Raw genomic sequence first — 16,695 nt, 5'->3', positions numbered from 1 at the left:
AGAAGGAGCAGGCTGCTTAAGCCAGGGACCACCTGGCTGTAACTTCATCTGTGTGACAGCATATGCTTTTGTGACTCTCTCTGAAAGGTTGAAACCCCAAGCAAGTTCCCAGAGGTATAGTGGGGATTTATAAAGAGCAAGAAATCAGAGATGCTCTGTTCTGCGAAGGAATTCATTCCTTCTCTTCTCAGAGACTGAAATTCTGTGGCCTTTGCCCTGACCAAAGACCTGGCAGATCACACTGGTTTGAGATTGATTTGTAAGGGAGCTGGTGGCTCCTGCTGTCTCCACTGCACACAGCCCAGCAGTGAGTGCTTTGAACCAGGCCCTGCTGGTAGCTCCTCATTTTAAGCACCTCGTTTTTCTTTCTTGTGCTTGCCCTCGTGCTGTCTCTGCGAGATAAACTGCACTACTTTCTCCATACCAGAAAAGAGCCACAATGCTGTCGCCATACTTTTTCCCTTGCAAGGACCCGGCTGCTCACCTCTGTGGCATCCCACTGCTGTGCCAGGATGCGACTCTGTTGAGGATGTTCTCACCCCGGTGTACACATGTAGAAGGACTGCAAGCTGCACACTTTCTGCATGGACATAGTGAGGGTGCATGTACTTGAAGAGATTCACAGCATCATATTTCCAAGGCCTTAATCTGAGTGAGGAAGAGGGAGCATGGACCTCATTGCTCACTGTAGAGCACAGCTGCCCTTCCAGTAGGCAAACTGCACAATTCTCATAGAGTCAGGCTGTCAACTTGGGCATCAGGTCAAGACTTTGCAGAGACAACTCAGCAAAACTGAAAAATGGAACGGATAGCAAAACTTGAGAGCACCCATTGCTGTTGCACAGACCTGAGGCAATTTGCATGTGCTACCTCCCTGTAAACGACAAGCCCCTCGAACTCAGCTGTGGCCTCAGCCTTTAGTCATGGAGCTCTTCTTAGCCCTGAGGCATGGAACGAAGGACCAGGTCACGTCCCCATGGTGACACGTGAGTGCCTGAGTCCCCTCATGCCATTCAAGTGATGGGCTGGCACCGTGGCATCAGCGCTGGCAGATGGGGTTTGTACACAAAACACTGTGCTTCCGCAGTCTCTCTGGAGTGAATACACGGCACCAGTGCAGGAATTTTTATTTTCTGAGAATCAAGTATTTTACTTCCAAGCGCAACACAACTTTACATGCATAGCAGCAGCTGCCAGAAGATCACAGAGCACACTACTCCTTATGGTTTTGCAAACGTGAGTTTAGCGGGTTGCCAAGCTGACAGACCCTGGAGACCGATTGTGTTCACCCCCATGAAACAAGGTAACACCAGCGACGGTGCTGAAAGCTTTCCACAGTCACCTGCTAACAGTCTCACCTGGGGGAGGAATCAGATGCCGTGTCCCCACTTCCCACTCTGACATCCCTTTTGCACCTTTGAGTCCTCTCTTCACCCACTCCTTCACCACACTCAACACGCCCCGTGTTCTTCCACATCCCTTCGTCTCCTGCCACGGCATTCCCCTCTTGGATGAGACTGGGTTTTGGGGACGAGGAAAGAAAAAGGACACAGAAATAAGCAGAAAGTGACAGATAACCCCTTGTATTATTTTTCCTAAGAAAACAGATTATTTCTTTTGCATACATGAAGCCAGGAAAAGACAACAACTTATCAAGGACATCACTCTGAGTGCCTCTGTGCTGCCTAGGGTGACTCTTGGCCTCTCATTGAAGCATTCCCGCACGTTGTGGATGCTCAGTTGGAAGATGTCCAGCATAGTGCTGGGGAAGCTACTCTGAGATGCACGGCCAGGCCTCCATTGTGGTGTCCTTCCGCATACATGCTAACCCTGGAAACCAAACTCCTTGTACTTGGCGGCCATGTCATTTCGGAACAGCTCCAGAGCCTTCTTCATCGCAGCCTGGGAATCGGCCCCAAAGTCTGCAGCATGTTTTTCAGCAATGACCTTGATAATGACTTCAGAAATGAACTGTGTGGAAGGAAAGAGAGAGAGAAAAACAGAAGGGACTCTCAGGGTTTATTTTCAGAATATCCAGACTGAAAAATAGGTTGCGGAGCCTGGAAATATCTCCAGGCTAATTCAGTAGCCCTTCCAGCAGTCTCAGGAGAAACACTGTGGTCTAGCATGCAAGGAGCCTTGGTTGGGCAGAAGAGCTGGGCTCTGTCCCTAGCTCGGACACCGATATACTCTGTGACCTTGAGTAGACCATAGACCTTTCCATTCTTTGTCCACCCATCCACTAAGGCTGCAAATCCGTGTCCTGCACTTGTAAAGCACTTATTCATGGGTCTTGGTCTCCAGTTCTTCCCTCAGGGCTTACTCTATAATTGTATATCCCTTGTGTACGACCACTGCCAATTCTTATGTAATGTCATTTCCCAGGCATGCAGGGACTGCACAGGCTGGTTTATTATTGCTAGGAGTGTCTCAGACAGTGTATAGTGTTTGGAATGGGAAATCTAATGGAGATTCACAGGAGTTGAGTCTTTCTGTGCCTCCTCTTGCCTGTACATGGAGACCTTTGACATGGGAACGCGCTAGACTGAAGTCCAGTTAGACATCACTAAATAGAATCAGAGAATTGGAGAATCTTTAATGTTGGAAAGACCTCTGAGATCACCTGGTCTAACCGTCAGCCCAATCCCCACCGTGCCCACTGACCACGTCCCTCAGTGCCACATCCACACGGTTCTGGAGCACCTCCAGGGACTGTGACCCCACCACCTCCCTGTGCAGCCTGTGCCACTGCTCTTTTGGTGAAGAAATTTTTCCTAATCCCCAGCCTGAAATAGAAGTGCGACTCTCAGTGTAGCTGTCTTGCACACATCCATCACACATCAGACACCAAGATTCCCTGTCCTTTTCCTTACCTCCAGATATTTGACAGGGATTTTGTGCTTCGTGGCATGGGTTTGAGCCAGGGGCTTCAGCTCTGACTCATGATTACCCTTCTGCTTCAGGATTTTGCCAAGCTGGGTAAGGACGGTAGCTCCATGTTTCTTCAGATCTTCGGAGCCCTTCATCTGATCAGGGGTCTTCAGGCCTTTGAACTTTTCAAAGCGATCCAGAGTCTCAGGGTGGTCGTGGAAAAGCCTGTGGACAGAAGCAGAGAGATGTGTGAGGCGCTGGGGAGCTGTCAGACAGAGCAGAGCCGAGGTCCTGCTGATCTGCATGCATACAGATGGGCAAACATGTCATAACTTAGATCCCTCCCCAAAGAAATCTCTTAGTCTCTGCTGGTAGAGACTGCTTTGACTTGAGAACTCTGACACTTGAGAGTCTTTCCAAATTGTCACTATTCACAATCACTGCATTTTGCACGTATATAAGCCAGGAAAGCATTTGACACTATTGTGTTTTTCTGTGTTTTTCAGCCTTCCTCTGGGGGGTTGTTCCACAACCTGATGACACCCCGTGTTCAGAAGTTTATTTTACCATCTGTTTTATCCAGGCTGCTTTCTGTCATTAGCAACTGATAATAAAATGCCTCTTGTCTTTGGAGTGCTGAAGCTCGTGATGTACCTCCCTTTGAGTATTGTATCCACTTCAGTCCCATGCTCTTACGTGTCCTAACATTCTCTCTGACTGAGACAGAGGCACTGCTCTGACCACATCCAACTGCAGTGGCACAGCAGCCATCCTTAATTCTGAATAGCTCTGCTAACGCTTTGGCACCGGTCCCCGGAGTTATGGCAGCTGTATCAGCACAGAGGTGGGAGCCAAGGTGGTGGCACTGAGAGGTGAATTCTCACATTAACCTGAAGGAAAAACAAAACCAAACAAAACCACCTATCTACACTGAGGATCCACTGTGTACTTCCCCCGTCCCGTCACTGTCAGCTACTGCAGACCCCAGGCTCTCATTAAGACCTTCTTCCCAGCCCATCTCTGCACTGTGCTATATACAGGCACTCTGATCCCAAAGTGGAAATGAAATTGGGAAGGCTGGTGTTGTCCCGTGCTTCCTCTCTGCTGCATTTCCCAGGAGACAGGATGCTGACAGCACCGGCAACCAAACTGTGAGGAAATTTCACCCTTTTCCTTGCTGGAGTCCCAGAGCCGGGATGAGAAGGAAACCCTGCCTGCCCTGGTTATTAGGAGCGGACTGATAATTTGGTGTTGAGAGACATCAGCTCCCTTGCTCGAGTTTATTTGCGGGTATTATGCCCTTTGAAGGGCATAACCAAGCACCAGCAGGAGCAACGGCAGTATTTACATCCATCCCAAACCAAACATTCCTCCATATAGGTGGCCATTAGGAAGAGGGCCAGACTCTCCATTACACGATGTAATTGTAGGCCAGGCTGCATTAACAAATACCTCAGCTGCATGGAAAACACGAGCTGTCTTGCAGCAAAAAGATTCTGTAAACGTGTGACCAGGCTTTGCTGGCACCTCTTCAAAGGTCTCTCTTCATGTCCTCCATGATGAAATATTCCCAAGTTCTTCCAGGGAGATTTTGGTTTGTTTCCATCCGAAAACATCCAGTCGGATCAATATTTTCTAAACGTATTCCCTGGATGTGTTACCTACCTAAGAAGTCTTTACCAAGGCACAAGCAGGCACATTTCTAAACCGAGAGAAGTCAGCTCTGCTTCCCCTGCTTCCCTTCCTCGGAAACCCACTGGAGGAACGAGAAATTACATGGGAGAAGCTTTGAATGGGACGTGGATTTGGCCAGTGCTGTGGGCTTCTTGCTTTAGCTGTGCTTGCTATAGGAGCCCCCCAGATCCCTGCTGCTGTCCTCAGTGTACGTGCCCTCCTAGCATTGGGAGGCACTCTCGGGAGGGTCTGCCTGTGTCCATCCCTGCTGGTCTCTAAGGACTGTCAAAGGTACTGTGCTATTTTCCGCCCCAAAGCCCTGAGACCTGCCACACGGAGAGGCAGAAGCACAGCCTCCCCATTTCTAACCCTCAAACCACAGCCACCCTACACCAAAACACAACAGCCTGGTGAAACGCATGCGGCTGAGCCCCTACACTCACCATTCCACGTTCTCTCAACCCAAAGCTCTCAGCTCAGGACCAGTGCTTGTTTCCTACCTCATCAGAACCTCGTGTCCATGGCCGGCAATGTCGGCCTCCACTTTCCCCCAGATGCTGAGGACTTGCTGCCACTCCTGGTCGCTGAGCCCCATGGTTCACTGATGGCAGGGACAGACGGCTCTCAAGGGCTGCCTACGGCGGTTGCCTCTCCCCAGAGGGTGTCTGCAGAGCTCACCCGTGGGTTTTATAGCCCCTCCTTGTAGACCTACACCTGTTAATCGTCAGCTGGACATCTTGCTCTCTTTCAGGCTTGTCTAACTAATCAGCCTCTCTCTCTCTCTTTTTTTTTTTTTTTCTAGGAAGCTATTTCGGGTCAGGTGCTATTGTGAGTGCTACTGATGGCATCATTTCTGCCTTTCGTATTGGACTGGCACATGTCCCGCGCCAGACAGAAAGGGCATTGCCCAAACGCACTGCCAGGAGCCTGTCCCGGCTTCCCGAGGTCCCACTGACAGTGTCAAGCTGCACAGCAGGAGATTCCAGAAGATCACTGTCATCCACAAGGCCACGCTGCCTGCCAGGGGACGGCTGGTGGCATCCTTGGCCAAGCCAACCTGCACTTCACCCTCCTCTATGCACCTCAACCAAAATCTGTCCTCTGAAATGCTCCAAGGCCCTAATTTCACTCTGGTGGATTTCTCAGTGCAAACAGCAGGGTGCTGTCAGTTACCCACACTTGGCTACACCGATGGAGGAGCGCCTGGAGAGATCCCACCCCGCAGCCCCTCTCCTCGAGTCCTCCTCGTTCTAAAGAGGGATTTGCACCATGCTGGGCTCGGGGCGGGATCCTGAATGCTGACCTTACCGGTTTACAAGCCCTCCCGACACGGGAGCAACGTGCTCCTGGTGCACGAGGGGCTGCTGTTTGCACACCGAGCTCCGTCCTGTTTCCCCAGCTGAAGCTGCTGCCTTAATATCCTTCTCCCTTTGAGTTCGCTCGGCACTTCCCTCAACTCAGCTTCCCCCGGCGCTGGGAAGCCAACAGTCTCTATGCGGACATGAACTCGGTCGGAGGGCTTAAGAGTGAGGGCATCCTCGTTGCTTTTCCTACAGGTTGCTTTTTCCTCGGCCAGAGCGTGCTACCATCTAGTGGCCACGGGCGACAGAGCCACTCGGAGCGGGGCACAGGGCTGCCGGGAGGAGGACAAGGAGGAGCAGCCCCGCGCCTTGGGGCCGCCTACCTTTCTCCTTAGAGCATCGCTGTTGCAGAGAAGCCAGCCCCGGTCGGTCAGATGGGAGCCCCGCGCTGCCGCGATTCCTAGCTGCAATGAAATGAGCACCTGAGAGACGGATAAAGGCGCTGATGTGAATGCTCACATTTTAGTTGTTTTATTTCCCCGACGTGCAATTCACCCCACCAGGAGCAGGGGATGGCCGTGGCCCGGCTTCACTGTGGTGCCCACCGCCGTGCTGGGGGAGCGCCAAAAAAAAAGCTGGGCGCGTTATGTAACTCCCACTTACATAATTAGCATTGCATAATGTTGGAGAAAAGGCCCTCTGCAGCCCAGCTCCGGTATCTATGGCGTTTTGCTGATGCGTGGCTTCTGCTAGGAGATGGATCTGCGCTTTGCTTGCAGCGCCTGTGGCTTGTGCCGTGTGGATGGACAGCCAGCCAGCTGGGGTGCTGCACTCCCCTGTAGTGTTAGTTGGGAGGAACAGGGCAACAGCAAGTCCTACAGCCAAAGCAAGGCAACAGCATTGCATTTTTCCAGCTGTGTCTGGCTCCAGTGTTTGCAGAATTAGAAGGCGCCGCATGCGCTGCGTGGCTCCTGTCTCTTGCAGGAGACCTGGTGGGACAGGCTGGTGCTGCCAGCCCCTCTTTCCTCTTGCCCTGAAGCTCTATTCTTAGCAGTGATGCAGGCAGGGCTCCTGCACGCTGATGGATTCAGCAGCTGGGAGGTTACCTCGGTGCCCGTTTGAAAGGAAGAGGGAGGATGAGGAGATGGCAGCATCAGAGGAAGGTTGGGATTGCAATAAACAGAGCTGTGCTATGCATGGAGCATCTTAGCATGGGATGCCATTAAGTCACAGGGAGCTCTGCCTTCACTTCAGGAGTACTCACAGGGGGATCTGGTCAGGCTGCATTGGTGGGCTGAGACCAATGGGATAAAGTACAACAAGATCAAATGCTGTGTCTTGCACTTCAGTCACAACAGCCTCATGCAGTGCTTCAGGCTTGGGGCATGGCAGCTGGAAAGCGGAGTGGAGGAATAAGATCTGGGGATGTTGTTTGACAGCTGAATGTGAGCCAGCAGTGTGCCCAGGTGGCCAAGATGGCCAATGGCATCATGGCTGGTATCAGCAATAGTGCAGCCAGCAGGAGCAGGGAGGGGACCGTCCCTCTCAGCACTGTGAAGCCGCACCTCGAGTGCTGTGCTCAGTTCTGGTCCTCTCACTACCAGACACTGAGGCCCCGGAGCCTGAGGATTAAACCTCATATTGCTGTAGCGATACCCAGGGATTTCTGCCCTATAAACCCCCGTGCATTACCATTCCCACACAAAGCACTCCCTCAAGGAACCATATGTTTCTCTTCTAGGAAGCAGCAGCAGCTGCAGCAGTCCCCTATCCACTAGTGCTTCCTGTGCATCAGCATTCTTACAGGGTATGCCAGAAACTGATCCCTCTACAGAAGATTCTGGGCAAAAGATGAATGTTTTCTTCAAGCAGATCGACACCGGGTGGCAGTGAACACCCTGAGCACAGCACTGGTGGCCGAACTGCAGGAGCAGTTAAGTTCAGCACTAGGACCAGGAGAGTGCACCCTGGCCCTTCAGGGCCACCTGCTCCCATAGGGTACCCCGGGCAGATGCAGCCAAACACTGTGAACATCATGGCAAACACAAGTGCTGCAGGCAGCCTGCTTTAACATGGCTTCGGCTATGCAGGCAGAAAACATCACCAGAAGACATCAGGGGTGAGAAGAGGAAGAAGAAAGAGAAAGGCCAACGCACTCCTTGGCAGGAGCTTATTTCCCAAACAGCCGGTGGATGTGTGCCTAATTTACACAGGGTAAGAAAAACAAAGGCACCTGCTGCGAGTACAGGGTTATCGTATGTTGAGTGGGATAATTTCATAACACACAATTACTTCCTACGGATTAGGGTAGAAATAATTAAACGGAAGGTTGTGCTCTGAGGCAGAGCTCCCCTGACACCAAATTGAGGTCTGTGTGGAGACTCACGCTCTCAGATGCTCCCAGAACCAAATCCCCAAACTTCAGGCCGTGTTCCCCAGCAGCTCAGCCACCTGCTGTGCCCTTTGAAGGAACATCTCAGTGTTTAATTTAAATCTTTATCCTCCTCCCTCACCTTTGATTTCTCTCTTCTTACCCATACAGCTGCGAATTTCATGGGTTGATTTGCCATTGTCCCCCGTTGTCTCTCTGGGAGCATCACTTGGAGCTGTCCCTGTGTCCCCATCCCACCTGGGCAGGGATGAGGGACCTCCAGTTGTTCGCTGGCAATGGCACCCCTATTTCAGGGGGTAGCCAAAGGGCTGGGGGGGTTTGGAGCTGCCCGGAACCAGAGAGAAGTATCTTCAGCCTAAGGGAGGTAGACACCATCGTTTTCTTTTTTTCTTTCTTTTTTTCCCTCCCAGCCTGAACTCACAAGTGAACCAGAAGCCAAAATTTTGCACATCTCTGCTCAGGAGTGAAATTACAACAGCAGCGAATGCTTTTCAAGTGCCTCAGCGAAGTATGAAACGTGCTCCTTCCTTTCTGTCTTTGCCCACACGTGCATGTGTTGGCCTCCCTCCTCCTCTGCCAGCGCGTGACCTCAGGCAGCCGAGCAGCAGAAGAGCATTAACCCACATTTGCAGCAGGCCTTTGCTGTTCTCTCTCTGTGCAGCCTGCTGAGCGTGGAGCTGCCTGATCACACCCACATCAGAGGTGGCACAGGTGGCTTTTTGGGGCCGGGGGTCGGTGGCTCTGCATGGCTGGACACTGCACAAGGCCCACTTGGGGGACAGCACAAAGCAACCCGGCCAGCACTCATCCCTGTGACACAGCTGCCATGTCCCATCACATCCCAGCTTAGATAGACAGGGAGAGGTATCCCAGTGAAGGGCCCACTAGGAGGGGTGTTTCATGGAGGTTGCCACCCACACCTGCAGAACACAAACTGCAGAAGCGTGTTGCTTGCTAGCCACGCATTCCCATCATTTTACACAGCCAAATAGTGACTCCTCATCCATAAACTAAAAAAAAAAAAAAATAGAAAGAAAACAATCTAATTACAGGATAAATATTTAGCTTGAAATGAGCAGACAGATATTCAAAACCATTTTCTGACATGACAAATGATCTGAAAGGAGCCGCGCCGTGGGCACTGTACGCTGCTCAAACGCAATGTGAAAATACACGGCGTGGTAGCAAAAATAGACATGACCCTGAGCACAAACATCACCGCGCGGACAAACAGCGCCTGTAAAACACTGTCAGTGATTTGGGTGGCAGCATCACCCACCTCCACGAGCACTGCTGCCACCAACTCGTGCTGGTCTGTGGGCCACGACACGGAAGCGAGTCCTTGCGGAAGGTCTAATGGATGCTCCTGTCCCCTCACGCCCGTGGGCTGACCTTGGGCTCTTGGCACGCTGGGCAGAGAGCGAAGGATGGCAGCACGAGGCTGTGCTGGCAGAGATGTAAACACGTGGGGGGCTGCTGTTGTCGAAGGGCTCCGTGAAATCAGTGATTTCCGAGCGGAGTGCAGCCGGAGAGCGCCGGGGCTATAAAAAGCAAAGTGACTTTGCGTTTTGACGCTTCCTCCCGAGACACACAAAAATGATTTGTGATTCAAAAGATGAGGAATTTATCATCAAAAAGAGTTGGGACGGAGCTCGGTGTTTACACATGGAAGACAGGCACCGGGAGCAGATATATTTATACCCACCCATTAATAAAAGAAGCCAAGTGAACCATACCTTCGTGCTAAAGTTAGAGTGCAGCGCTCGGCATGTCCTTAAAAAGGCAAGAAAGTTTCTGCAAACTGGGACAGCTGCTGGGGGTGCTGGCTCTGCATGGCTCCCGGCATGGGCACGTTGCTGCAGCAAAGCAGCCACAGGCTGCAAAGCTCCTCTCTGCTGCTGCTGCAGGGAGAGAAACAGGGGCACGCAGAAGCTGGAGGAGAAGCAGCGCCCAATTGTAGGGGCTTTGGCCATAGGGCAAAGGCAGAGCAGCCAGGACAGCAGGCGAGTCACCACGAAGAAGGTCAGCAGTAGGGCCAGCCAGCATGAGTCACTGGAAGCTCCCGGCTTGGGATGTGACATTTAGAAACGCTTCAGCCATAACTCACTGCAGTGAGTCCCGCAGCCCACACAGAGGGCTGGAGTTTTCCAGCCTCAAGACCCAAACGCCAGGGTGTGTTACAGCCCTAGAAAAGTCAGATCTTTGCTCCTTGTAAGGTACTTCTAGAAAGCAACTGATTGCCCTTCTTTGGGGCGAATAAGCAGACGAGCTCTGGCAGTCCCATCTCCCTCGCTCCTTCCACCTCCAGCCCCAGGAGCCAGTACTGTGCAACACCACCATGCTCGTACATTGAGAACAACAAATGTACTTGCCTGAACCAAAGTTAAATGCCATCAGAAGGATGCCCAGGCCATCACCCTGAAGCCAGGATGGTCAATAGGAGGCTGGCAGCAAACTCCAAGCAACAGTCACCCCGCTGCTGCCCTGGGAACCAGCGCTTCTCCGTGGGCATCAGCACCTGCCCAGCACATCGCCAGGTGAGGGACAGGTGCACGGTGCAGGGCCTCTTACTCCTCAGCCACAGGGCCAGCACTGAGACACCTCTGTTCCACATATCCCCACCCCAGTGGATCGTTTTTTCCCTTAGTCAACTTGCTGAAGAATCACCGTCAGCTTCCTAGGGCAAGCTTTATTTCTAGCAAGCTACCGCGAGCAAAGCAGAAGGGAGCTACTTTTTACATGGGCTGATAGTGATCGGACAAAGGGGAATGGCTTTAAACTAAAAGAGGTGATTTAGGTTAGATGTTAGGAAGGCATTCTTCACTCAGAGGTAGTGAGGCAGTGGCACAGCTGCCCAGAGAGCTGTGCTGCCACACCCCAGGAGGTTCAGGGCCAGGTTGGAGGGGGCCCTGGGCAGCTGAGCTGTTGGGTGGTAGCCCTGCCCACGGCACGGGGTGGGACTGGGTGGGCTTTGAGGTCCCTTCCAAATTGAGCTGTTCTGCGATTCTTCCGCTGCTTTAAGGTCTTAATAGTCAGCTCCAAGATCAGCCATTTTAGCCACACGCCTTGAAATGAAGGCTGAGACCCGTGCCACCTTTTTTTCCACTTTCTGAGCACCCCACTGCCTCGCGCCTCGCTCCCAGCGCTGCTGGGCTCCGTCTCCAGACATCTCCCGATGCAGAGCCCCCACTCCAGCTCCGCCACCATCAGCCCTGACTCGCAGGCATCTAATTTTAGCAGCTGCTGCTGAACATCCTCTCGAGTTATTGTTAGAATGCAGCCAGCATCATCTGATGGGAACACACCACAGCTCCTCAGTAAACACCGCGGAGGAATGCTGGAGGAGCGCACACACCCGCACAGCACTGCCACAGCCCCTTCCTCCTGGGCCCGGTGTCTCACAAATCTAAAACCAACCAACGAAAAACCCCACGTTGGCCTCAGCTGTGCTCAGCCCATCCCGCACCATCATCTCACTCAGCTGATGCTTCCATAATTAACGTGCAAATTGCCCACGGGGATTCGGTATTTGTTATTTTTAGGCTCGTTTCAGCGGAAAAGGCATCTGATTATTTGTGTGTGTATATATAGATATGTGCACGACATCTTTCGCTTGAGGATCTCTGAGCGCTTCACGGAATACGAATGAAGTCCTGCTTGGCTGCAGGTGGGAGGAGCGGTGCGTCCGAGATCCTGGAGGAGTGTGGGGTTACGGGCAGTGCGGTGGCACCGGCCTTCACCCTTCACATGAGAGACACAGAGTCATTAAGGTTGGAAAAGGACCGTGCTACCTGCTAGCCCAGCCATCCACAGGCTGCCATCACCCACCGCGGATCCATCTCCATCTTCCCCCCCTCCCTCCTTTCTTTGCTGTGCCCTGCAGGAGCTGCACCGCTGGGACCCACCCAGGCACCGACAAACAGACCACACCAAGGAGCCATCCGACTGGTGTTTCTCTCTTTTATTTAAAAACAGTGCTTCATTACCATTTGCAAAGGGTTAGGAAGGGTTTCCCCCCTTGCTTAGAGTTTATAAAAGCCAGCAACATGATCAATAATTTATACACATGGATAGTAATACAAAAAAAAGGAATAAAAGCTAAAGATCTAACTACTTCGACCTTCACAATTCCAGCTACTTGATAATAATAGGAATAACCCAATGAATACTGTATGGTCTGAAAGCTACTATACAATATGATACTTAACGAGGGAGGGTGGGGAGTCAAGAGGCTGTCACAAAGCCCTGGGATGCAGCTGCTGCTTCTCCAGAGTCAGCGGGGAAATGGGACCCTGGGCAAGCGGCTCGGGCGTCCTAGGAAATGAGGCAGGGGAAGGGGCCACGTCCATGGGGCCGCGTCCCACTCCCCGGCGGTACCTGGCAATGGGAGGTGCTGGGGGGGCCGAGGGAAGGGGCGAATCCGGCGCTGCCTCGGGGGAGGTGCTGCGGCGTCTGGGCCTCGCACGGGGACCCTCCTGTCTCCAGCAGGACGCTCCACCACTCGGCATCGCCCCGCGGCCCCGCTTCCGTGGGCCAAGAGTTTTGAGCTCCAGCTATTTACAAGCAGGATTTTTATCACAGATTGAAAAATAAAGAACAACAGCAACAACAAAAAAATCCCAAACGAAACAAAATGGAAAAAAGAAAAAAAAAAAAGCCCCAAACCAAATCACATCCCCTGGGGTAAAAGAGGATTATTTCGTCACATGGTAACGCAGCCAAACCCAAGCTGCCAAAACTCCAACACGCGCACGAAATACTGTGATCAAACAAACAAACAAAGGAAAAAAATCAAGAGAAAAACATGAGCAAAACCGAGGCTGCTCCTGCGGGAGGGCCTGAACTCTGCAAGGAACCCACTCCTTGCCGAAGCAACGAGCCCCCCCACCAGCAGAGCACCGGGACGCCGCTAAAAGATTTCTCATTGACCCACTCCAGGGAAAAAAAAAAATGTGTGTGTGTGGGGGGGACATTAAGTGGCTTTTTTGCTGCCTGCCAGCCAAATGAATTTTGGGATGGACGGCTTCACACACCAGCAGTCTCCTGGTGAATCAGGCAAGGATTTCGGCTCGCCAAGAGGCACAGCCCGGTACCCAGGGGATGATCACTGCCAGCGTTTCCCAGCTCGGGGTCGGCAATGGGGACGGGACCCGGATGCCTACAGCCACGTGGGGCTGCCCTCGATGAATGCTGGGGAGGGATGGGGGCAGTCCCGCCGAGTTCTGCTGGAGGAACACGTACCAGGGAAAAGCCCTGAGCCTGCTTGAGTAGGGCCCCATTTCACACGCTGGCTGTCAGCCTCCTGCTCGCCTTGGGGACTGGAGTTGTTGCAGAAGAGAGGTTTGACCGAGGTTTGAGGGGAGACGGGGCAACCAGTAGAGTGGGGTGGAGGGAAGGGGCTCGTCAGACATTAACATCACCAAAAATAGTGTTTTATGCAACAAAGAATCAAGTCTCACTGGTGTATACTACAAAATGTTTTGACATTTTCCAAAGAGCATGACAAAATAAAAACACAAAGAAGTTTACATTGGATGTTCATCGCATTCACTAGGTTGGGTTGGTTTCGTTTCCCCCCCACTCCTATATTAAAACAGTGCAAACAGGTAACACGCTTCAACCATCACCCTCTGCACCAAGGGCTGCAGCTCCCCACGCTTCCCCTGCGGAGCCGGACCCACAGCCCGCGGTGGTTTTCCCTTTGATAAGTTTCCAAGTGCTCCCCAACGCGTTCTCCGCTCGTCTCCTGCTTTGGGGCTGAGCTGAGACACAGCCAGGGTAGGGCTGGGGATGTACGTGGGTAGGAACCAACTGTGGGAGCTGTCTACACCAGCGAGCAGCCCATGTCTCTTTGTGGGATGAGAAGGGCGGGCGATGAGATGGTGTCACCAACGGTACCGCAGCTAACGCCTGAGCCTGGCACGCCCACAGCCCTCTTGCTGTTCACTTCCACAGAAAAAATGGGTGAGAACAGGGGATAAACTATTACCTGCGCATCAGGGATGGGGAAGTGAGCCTAGGGCAGTGATGCAAAGATCACTGGCAGAGCCCTGACTGAACCACAGGTCTCCTGAGCAAGTCCTTGCTGGGCCAGCCCGCTCTCCCTCAGGCTACTTCAAAACATGGCTTTGTCTCTCTGAACCCCTCATTGGATCCACCCAGACCTGGGTGAGCTCCCTGCCGGCCCAGCTCCCGGCCCAGCTTTTCCTAAAGCTTTTCCTAGCATCAGGGTACGTGGGGAGGGTTATGCTGCACGCCAGGCACCGGTGAGACCTATTCCCAGTAGAGAGTGTGCTATGCCAGTAGAATTCACCTGCATACCAGCACAACTATACCCTCAAGGAAAGACAGCCCGGCGTATTAAAGAAAAAAAAGGAGCTCTTCAACTCAAAATCGTATCGCTATCACACGGTGCGCTAGCCAGATCCACTGTAAGACAGAACAGGCGGCAACGCTCCGAGAAAGTTCCCTTCCTCTGCACCAAGAGGAAACCCAGCTGCCACCAGACAAGAGGTGACAGCAGCAAGCTCTGTGCCAGCCCAAGCCCCGGGAATTTGCATGCCGACCCACCTCAGGGACAACATTAGCTGCTGTCTGCCGGACAAGCCAGGACCCAGTTAAACTCATTAAGAGCAATTCATTTTGCATAGGGAGATATAGGCTCTGTCCTCACTCCTCCAGAAGACAGTATAGCCAAGGCTTGGCTGCTCTGAACGCGCCTCGTTACGATCCAAGCAAAACCACACCTGCTGTTTGCCAAAGGGGAGCGCGGCGCTCTCGCTGCTCACTGCAGCGTTTCAGACTTCGGCCGCCCGGCGGGGAGCTACGGGAGCAGGAGGAACCGGGATGCTCTGGAGCAGGTTTCACTTGGACATCGTACGGCGGGGCACCGCCACCCCGCGAAGAAGCCCTTCGGCCTCTCGACAGATGCGGGTGGGCTGAAGCTGCCGTGCATAGACTCTGCTGGGAGGCAGAAAAGGGGCCGGCCTCCCGCGCCCCAGGGGCAGAGTTGGGGGTGGGTGAGAGGAGGGCGAGAACCAACTGAACCCAATTGCAGGGAAGGGGTGGGGAGGTGTGAGCCCCGCGCTGGGAACGGTTCCCCTTGCACTGCTCCTTACCACAGATCCTCCCGCAGCCCCCAGGAGCCCCGCTTCCCTCTCATTTCCTAGTTCTTGTGAAAGCCCCAGCACCCTGTGCCCCCCTCCCCACTGTTTTTTTTTTTTTTCAATCTAACTAAAATATTTATATACAAACAAACAAACAAACAACAAACAAATGAAAAAAAAAAAAAAGAAATCGCCACAACAGCAACAAACCAAACTTTGGCTTGGAAAAAAAAAAAAAAAGAAAATGAAAAACCAACAATAAAACCAGGAAAAAAAAAAAAAAGAAAAAACATCAGCAAAAGGTGGCCAACAGGCTGGCAGTTTGGTGTCCCCTTTTTCTAGCTATTCCTCCAGAGAATCAACTGCTGTAGGGTCTCTAGCTTAACTAACGGCCTCCCCATCCTTCCCCTTGAGGGGCCTCCTCTGCTGCACCCAGAGAGGCCGTTTCACTGTGGGGGAGCAAAGAACACGTGGTTGTGCATGGCCGGGCCGGGACACCTCCCCGGGAGCTTGTGGGCACTGCTTAGTGTTAAATGCAGGAGGATTCCTATTCTGGTTTCAGCAGTGGATGGAGAAGCGGGGTATGGTGGCAGTAGGAAAGGCTCCACCAGCATACCTAGGAAGCCTTTCCAAGAAGCAAGAGTTGGGGCAGCCCAGTGAAACCACGCTCCTCAAACACGGCTCAGGGTGCAGGAGCCCTTCCCTCCAAGCACCGGGGCTGCTGGGAACACGGGGCGGAGCTCTGCAGCACCGCTCCTGTGGTCAGCCAAGAGCGCCAACTTTGTGGCCCAGTCAAATGACAGCTAGAGAAGGGAGACGATGCTGGGGGGGCCACGGAGCCGGCCCCCAAGCAGGCACTCCACTTCCAGTCTTGTCACATGTAGTGTCATTATGGACCCAGCAGCCCAGGTGTGCAACTTTCTACGGGAGGCTGGGCAGAACAGAGCTGGGGCTCCAACGTGACTGTGAGGGCCTCAGATTCAAGTTCCTATGAATTCAGAGCTCGTACAAGCTGCTCCTGCCCCCCCCCACCCCCAAAACTCCTGACCGAAACAAAACTACTTCAGGATCACGTTTGGATATAAAGGCCGCTCTTCCCCCAGACAAACCCACGTGCGTGTGCCCCTCACCTCGGCAGCTTATACACTGACTTGCTTTTCCTCGCTCACGTTACTCGAATCAGACTGCTGGCAGCAGTGCCTAAGCAGCTCAGGATGAGCAGGAGAGACCTCGCTGGTCGGACATCAGCACCGATGCACTCTTCTTCAGCTGCAGCTCTCTTCATCATCATGGCTGCACACGTAACCGCTCGCTGTCCGCAGCAGAGGCACTCTGTGATGCTGCGTCGCAT

General features: G+C 52.8%; 1 protein-coding gene across 1 annotated transcript; it reads right to left on the bottom strand.

The window, feature by feature from the left end:
* Positions 1-1,110: 1,110 nt before the first annotated feature.
* Positions 1,111-5,223, bottom strand: MB (myoglobin). Its single transcript, XM_065743065.1, has 3 exons — positions 5,046-5,223; positions 2,874-3,096; positions 1,111-1,971 (listed from the first exon to the last, which is right to left on the bottom strand). Exons 1-3 carry the CDS (start codon positions 5,138-5,140, stop codon positions 1,825-1,827), a joined length of 465 nt encoding a protein of 154 aa, XP_065599137.1. The 5' UTR covers positions 5,141-5,223; the 3' UTR covers positions 1,111-1,824.
* Positions 5,224-16,695: the final 11,472 nt, after the last annotated feature.

Source organism: Cyrtonyx montezumae, unplaced genomic scaffold, assembly GCF_038088225.1.
Source record: "Cyrtonyx montezumae isolate F1298 unplaced genomic scaffold, pur_monq_1.0 scaffold_3, whole genome shotgun sequence".
Classification (NCBI taxonomy): domain Eukaryota; kingdom Metazoa; phylum Chordata; class Aves; order Galliformes; family Odontophoridae; genus Cyrtonyx; species Cyrtonyx montezumae.
This window is presented reverse-complemented; position numbering and strand designations above follow the sequence as displayed.